General features: G+C 55.1%; 1 protein-coding gene across 3 annotated transcripts; it reads left to right on the top strand.

Moving 5' to 3' along the window:
* The first annotated feature begins 207 nt into the window (after window positions 1–207).
* On the top strand, window positions 208–6,146 carry ZBTB25 (zinc finger and BTB domain containing 25). 3 transcript variants are annotated; one of them, XM_072038210.1, is made up of 3 exons: window positions 208–484; window positions 2,826–3,005; window positions 4,517–6,146. In XM_072038210.1, exons 2-3 carry the CDS (start codon window positions 2,833–2,835, stop codon window positions 5,652–5,654), a joined length of 1,311 nt encoding a protein of 436 aa, XP_071894311.1. In that variant the 5' UTR covers window positions 208–484; window positions 2,826–2,832; the 3' UTR covers window positions 5,655–6,146. The 3 variants fall into 3 exon arrangements, with proteins under 3 accessions (XP_071894311.1, XP_071894310.1, XP_038036637.2); XM_072038209.1 differs by lacking the exon at window positions 208–484 and adding an exon at window positions 2,119–2,259; XM_038180709.2 differs by lacking the exon at window positions 208–484 and adding an exon at window positions 2,248–2,557.
* The last annotated feature ends 402 nt before the right edge of the window (window positions 6,147–6,548 follow it).

Genomic DNA, 6,548 nt, shown 5'->3' with positions numbered 1-6,548 from the left:
AGGGTGGGGGGTGTCCCCGTGCTGTGTCTGCATCCCACGTTGTTGTTCCGGAGTTTCGCCCCCGCTCCCCCCCCATCTCCAAAATGAGCCCCCGGGGGATGGCCCATGTGGGCGGCCGGAGATGGGGTCGGGCAGCCGCGGCCTCCTCCTGCGTGGGGCGGCTTGGTTACGAGGTGGGAGGAAGGGAAAAAAAAAAAAAAAAAACAAAGAAAAAAAAAGGCAGCAAAAAAAAAAAAGCAACTCCAAGTTGCACGAGGAAGTGTTTGCTTTCTGCTGAAATTTCGCACGGCCGTATCCCTGCCGTCCCTCTTCATACACTGATGCAGAGAGCGCCAGAGCTGGCAGCCACTACCACATTTAATCACAGATCCCGAGCAGAGCACTTTTTTTTTTTTTTTTCCTTCTCTCTCTCTCTCTGAGTTTTCCCAGGCCCTCCTCCCATCACTCTCCCTGAACCTCTCCAGCTCCACTTGAACTGTCCCGGGTGAGTAAATGGGATTTCCCGAAGCTGCGGGCGGCCGCTCTGCTACCTGCCACGGGGCTGCTAGGAAACATCTGCCAGGTCAGGCTTTTCTCCTGGGCTTGCCACTTGACTTTTCCACCCCTAAACTGACATCAGTTGTTCCCCGCACGCATCAGAAGCGTTTAATTTGCAGAGCTCCTTTGTTTGGACACGTTTTCTAGAGACGCCATCAGTTTCGTGTCAAGCACAAGTATCCAATATCCCTTCTAGCTCCAGACAAGCCAAAGGGAAAAAATGAATGGTAACTAAGTTAAAAGATGTGATTACAGGTTTGAAAATGGCAAAAGCTACAAAAGTAACAACAGAAAGAATGCACCAAAATAGCCCCCTACAATGTTTACATGTACCAGCATTGATCCCTGCTCCCAAAGTTTCCCCAAGGCATCTTAACGTGACAAACCAAGTTAACAGAGTCCTGATTTCCAAGTGGGACACCACCCCTTCACCCTGTGCACGTTTGGGGATTTTCTAACCGCAGCTGAATAAAAGCAGAGCTTTCAAAATGGGTCCCAAAGATGCCCTCATTTCTCTCCTCGCTATGTTGCAGCCTGGCTCCAGGGGGTGATGCCTGGAGGGCGAACCTGCACACCTCCTTCAGCCTTTTTCCTGCCTCATAGGCCAAATGGCCTCCATAAGCCAACCCTGTCATGTTTTTTAAATCGCACTGAAAAGTTTTTGCTTGTTTGTTTGTTTTTTTCCATAGCTCACCAGTCTTTTTCTTTGCAGCTCCTTGCACAGGGCAGCACAAAAGGTGCCCGTGCAGCTCTGCTGTGTCACAGCCCTCCCCACGCAAGTTGCTGCAGGAGCCTCTGCCACCTCTGGGTGACACTTGGCACATGTCACCCTGTTTTTCACTCCATCCCCAGGCTCTCAGCGACCTCCCATGACCTTTGCCTTCCCAATGTATTTTTTACTATTATTTTCTGGCCACGGAGGAACAGCGAGCAGACACGTCCGTGGAGATAGCTGCAATCATGTCCTGCTCTTGCACCCCAGCCCAGCAGTGCGGGCTGTGTCACCTCATACCCACAGGGCCCTGGGATATTACAGCCAAACACCAGCTTCCACTTCCCATCGTCGCTCCCATCATTTTGGCTCCAGCTTCTCCGGAGCTCTTCAAAGTCCTCTTTGGGCTGGAGTCAACCTAGATAACACGTAAATTATTAATCATTTAAATAAATAGCATGCCATCTGCAAATAGCCACTCACTCTGCACATGGCTCGATAAATATGTTAAACAACACGAGAGCGGAGCACGAAACCTCCAACCACTTTCTGCCAGCTTTTTTTTTTGGGGGGGGGAAGAAGAGCGGGTATTGCTGCACGAGGGGCAGCAGGAGTGCAGCCCCATCACACCTCGCTCCTGCTGCTGTCCGAGGAGCGCAGGAGGGCACGATGAGCCCCTTTTATTTCACCAGAAGAAACAAAGCACGGGCTGATGGCTCAGGGAACTTTGAGTCAAGGGCACAGCTTGAGGCTGGCGTTGCGCGGTTGCCGTTGCGCTCAGCTCCGGGCCGCGCAACAACCGCGCAACCCCCGCGCAGCCCCGGCGGTCACTTTTTCCACCCGGAGCCGCCGCAGCAAGGCGGGGGCGGCCTGGCCCGGCTTGGCCCGGCTCGGCTCGGCTCTGCCCGGCCCGGCTTGGTGGCAGGAAGCACGGGGGGGAGCAGCGCCCACCCCATCCGCCGCGCAGGGAGCGGGCGGAGCCGCGCAGAGCCGGGGCTGCGCTTCCGCGGGTAAGAGGCTGCGCGGGGGGAGGCTGCCCAGCAAGCGCAGCCTCCTCCTCATCCTCCTCTTCCTCCTCCCCCTCATTCTCTCCCCCCCACCCCCCCACCCCGGGTGTAATATTCGGGGGAAACAATAGGGAATATCAGCGTTTGTTTGCAAAGGGGCCGTCGGCGCGGCGCTGCACAATGAGGGCTTTGTTGGGCGGCACAGGGCTCCCTCTGTGTGCGCGCTGCCGTGCCCCTCTCCTCCGCTCCGGGCCGCGGGTGTAGCCGGCTCCTGAATGGCACCGGTTGTGCCCAGCCAAAGGTGTGTGTCGGGGGGCAAAGAGGGCACCTGCACGCTTTTTTTTTTCCCATGGGAGAGGCTGCCCTGCTTGTGGCAGCAGCCTGGCGAAGTCGGGGAGAGGCGCTCAGCTCCAGGAGCTGGGATTTGGGGTGTCGGTGGGAAGGGACGAGGCTCCCCAAAGCTCTGCCTCCGTGCTCAGCGTCGTTTTAGTGCTGAGACACCTGCGGCCGAGCCTGTGGGAGCCCTGAGGTTTCTTGCAGAGATGAACGCCTTGTTCTCTTCCCTGCAGACCCGCCATGGACACGAGCGGCCACAGCGTCCTCCTCCTCCAGCAGCTGAACATGCAGCGGGAGTTTGGCTTCCTGTGCGATTGCACAGTTGCCATTGGAGATGTTTACTTCAAAGCCCACAGAGCGGTGCTAGCTGCTTTTTCAAACTATTTTAAGATGATATTTATCCATCAGACCAGGTAAGGACGCGCAGCTCTCTTCCTACCCTTTAACTGCTCCTACCCTTTAACCGCTCTGCTTGACTTTCAGCTTTTCCCCTTTTTCTAAAGGTGTCGTGCAGTCCATAAAACCACCCTCGTTAGCCAGCGCACGCTGCCATTCAAGCCCTGCATCTCAGAGATGAGAGATTTGTGTGAGCAGAGGGATTAAACGCATGGGTGCCCCGGTCCTCGTGCAGTGACACCTCGCAGGCTGGCATTGCAAGGACATGCATTGCCTTGTGGCGATGCATCTGTCACTTTGTGATGGCTTTTGTGCAGTCCCCTTGCCCAGATACGTTGTGTTCAGGTTTTGTGTGCGCTGGCCATTCGGCTGCCTGGAGCTGTTGGCTGCAGAATAAGCCCAGTTGACAGGCTGCTGCTCCTCTGCATGCTTGCTGGAGTGCGGAGGCTTCGTGCCTTTCTGGAGAGACCAACGAAGCCCAGTTTCAGGTCCCGCTCAGCAGGTGTCCGTGCCGTAGGCACCGCCTCGAGGCTGAGCACTCATCTTGCACTTTCACAGCCGCCGCGGGCTGGGAGGGAGGCGCAGCCCTGGCCACGCGTTCCCACGCAGCCTTCCTGGCACCAGCGTTGGTGTGGCCTCAGGAGTTACCCCAGCAAAGAGAGAGCAAAACACATTTGGCTAGATGGCTTTTCCGGCCCGGCTTGCTGGGTGGGACTGTCCCTTTTGGCAGGATCCGCGGGCTTGAAGCAATCAGGGAGCCGGAGCCTTATCACAGGTCTGCGCCTCAGACTCATGCAGATAAGGCCAGGACTGCGATCACCCACTTATTTCAAGCTGCTGCTCCTGGCCGAGTCCTAAGTGGTTCTGCAGGTATAACGATGTCGGTGCCGAGTTCTAATCTCGCCTCCGAGCTGGAGCTTGCTGCTTGTAACTGATTAATCCCTCTCTGTTCCCCTTCCTGCCCGTGCTGGTGAGGGTCGCGGCCTCCAGCACCTTCAGCAGACAATCATTATCCACCCGCACGCAGCCCTTTGGCTGGGCGTGAGAAGATGAGCAAATTTCCCAGGCGATAGACGTTGTTTGCTGACACTTAAGTGCAAAGCTCATAAAGATTACGCAGTGGTGGCAGCTGAATTTATTACTTAAACACGCAGATGCTCCCTGCCTCCTGTCACTGGAGCAGCGCACACAGGAGAGGTGCAGCTCGCACGGCACTGCTGGTTATGCACCATCACATCTGGGTGTGCATGTGAGCGAGGGGTAGATGGAGGCTGGCTCCTCGCTGCACTTGTGCACACAGTTGTTACAGTCCCACAGATAAATAAACTCAGTCACTCTGCTCTACATGCTCTACAAGGCATATGCGCTTCCTCAGGTCTTGGCAAGGAGCGCTGCTCGCCCTGATTCTGGAGCCAGGCGGCAGTGCCCACGCTCTAAAAGCAAACAGCGGCGCAAATGAATGGGCAGATAATGGATCAGGGCTGTAATTGGGAGCCGAGTATGTACTTAATCGTCTGTCTTGTTTCAGTGAATGCATAAAGATCCAGCCTGCAGACATCCAGCCGGACATTTTCAGTTACTTGCTGCATATCATGTACACGGGGAAGGGGCCGAAGCAGACCGTCAACCAGAGCCGGCTGGAGGAGGGCATCCGCTTTCTCCACGCAGACCACCTCTCCCATATCGCCATCGAGATGAACCAGGTGTTCCCCTCAGAGGCCGTGCAGTCTTCAAACCTGTATGGGATCCAGATCTCAACTGCCCACAAAACAGCCAAGGAACGTCTGGGAGCGAAGGAGACGCTGGCCAAGCCTGGTGGCAGGTCTTCTGCCCAGGGCGACCACCCGCAGCTGCAGCTCTCCCTCGCCATCGGGCTCGACGACAGCTCCCTCGAGCAGCAGGTTGCTCGCCCCGCCGCGCAGCCGGCTGCTCTGGTCAAGCCGGCAGAAGAGCTGCCAAAGCTCTCTGTCTCCGTAAAGCAGGAGAAGTGTGACTCGGAGCCCGTGGTGTCCCAGAGCTGCACCCCTCCTTCTCCGGACGTGGCAAACCCCATTTTTGCCACGGCCAGCCTCAGGGTGCACTTGTGTCACTACTGCGGGGAGCGTTTCGACTCCCGGGGGGGGCTGCGGGAGCACCTGCACACCCACGTCTCGGGCTCGCTGCCCTTTGGCGTGCCGGCCTCCATCCTGGAGAGCAGCGACCTCGGCGAGGTGCAGCCTCTGGCGGAGAGCAGGGAGGCCGGGGAGGGTCACCGCCTCGGGGCCTTCCTCCTCAAAGAGGACGAGCATCAGCTGGAGCACCCGAGCTGCGGCGACCTCGAGCCTCTGCAGATCGGCCAGCTCTCCCTCATCTCCAAGGACCACGAGCCGGTGGAGCTGAACTGCAATTTCTCTTTCTCGAGAAAGAGAAAAATCAGTTGCACCATCTGCGGCCGCGCGTTTTTCCGGAAGAGCCAGTTGCTGGAACACATGTACACGCACAGAGGGAAGCAGCCCAAGTACGGCCGCTGCCAGCGGCTGGAGAGCCCCGCCACCCCCAGGTTTCGTCCTTACGGTGACAGTGAGAGCGTGGGGAAGAGCCCCGGTTTATCTCAAGACCACCTGGACGAATGTATACTGGAGTCTGATCTTATCCAAGAGAGCGTGGACACGATCCTGGTAGAGTAATCCTCCCCCTTCAGGTGCTGGATATGCGGGTGGTTTCCGTGCAGTGGGTGGCTGCTCTCTAAAACTGTCTTTAACCAATGTTCCCGTCACCACTGAGCTAGTGAAGAACTGTGTGTGTTTGGCCTGTGTGTTTACTTTTTTACTTCTCTAACTTTTAAACTCAAGCTAATTCAAATCCAAGTCCTTCTTGGAAGCCTCCATGTAACTCAGTTACATTTTGATAAATGTGAATTTATTCTTGCTCTGCTTTACTCCAGTTCTTATTGTGTTGCTGGGCGTGAGGTTTGTACATCCCCTAATACATCGAGTAGCATCAAGGGATGTTTGTATCCCCTAGAATTGCTCTTCTGAAGTTAGTTGAGGGAAATGTAGAGGGACATATATATTGCTCTTTCCCCAGATAGTTTGTTTTTAATTTAAATAAATATCTCAAGGAGATAAATCCTGAAGTTTGTGTTGTGTAATTGCAGTTAATAAATCTCTATATAAACATGCAGGAGCCCTAAGACTGATCTTTTCAAGGGAATTGGTTGTGGTGTTGCTGCAGGGGTGGCAACCTTGTGTTCAACCAGCCCCGGAGTGTTCGTCAGTAGAATCGTTTACATTTACTTTGAGACGTGAGCTCAAGGGCTTTGCATGCGTTTTTCCTCTTTCCTGCTCCTCCTTTGTCAAGGGCTAGTGCATAAACAGAGATATGTGGATGCCCCCCTAGGGTCGCGTCCCAGTATTGGGCTGTCTTTGCACCAAGGGATGAAAGCTGCAAGGGAGTGTCCACTCCTCAGCAAGCTTCTCTAGGGACCATGTCCTGACCTGAGTCAGAGGATTAAATAATTCACAAGGTTTTACTAGGATCAAATATATAATATGCTATTTCTTCTCTACTTCTGGAGCCAC

Source organism: Anas platyrhynchos, chromosome 5, assembly GCF_047663525.1.
Source record: "Anas platyrhynchos isolate ZD024472 breed Pekin duck chromosome 5, IASCAAS_PekinDuck_T2T, whole genome shotgun sequence".
NCBI lineage: Eukaryota > Metazoa > Chordata > Aves > Anseriformes > Anatidae > Anas > Anas platyrhynchos.
Note: the sequence above shows the minus strand (reverse complement) of the source record. Positions and strands in the feature narration are given on the sequence as shown.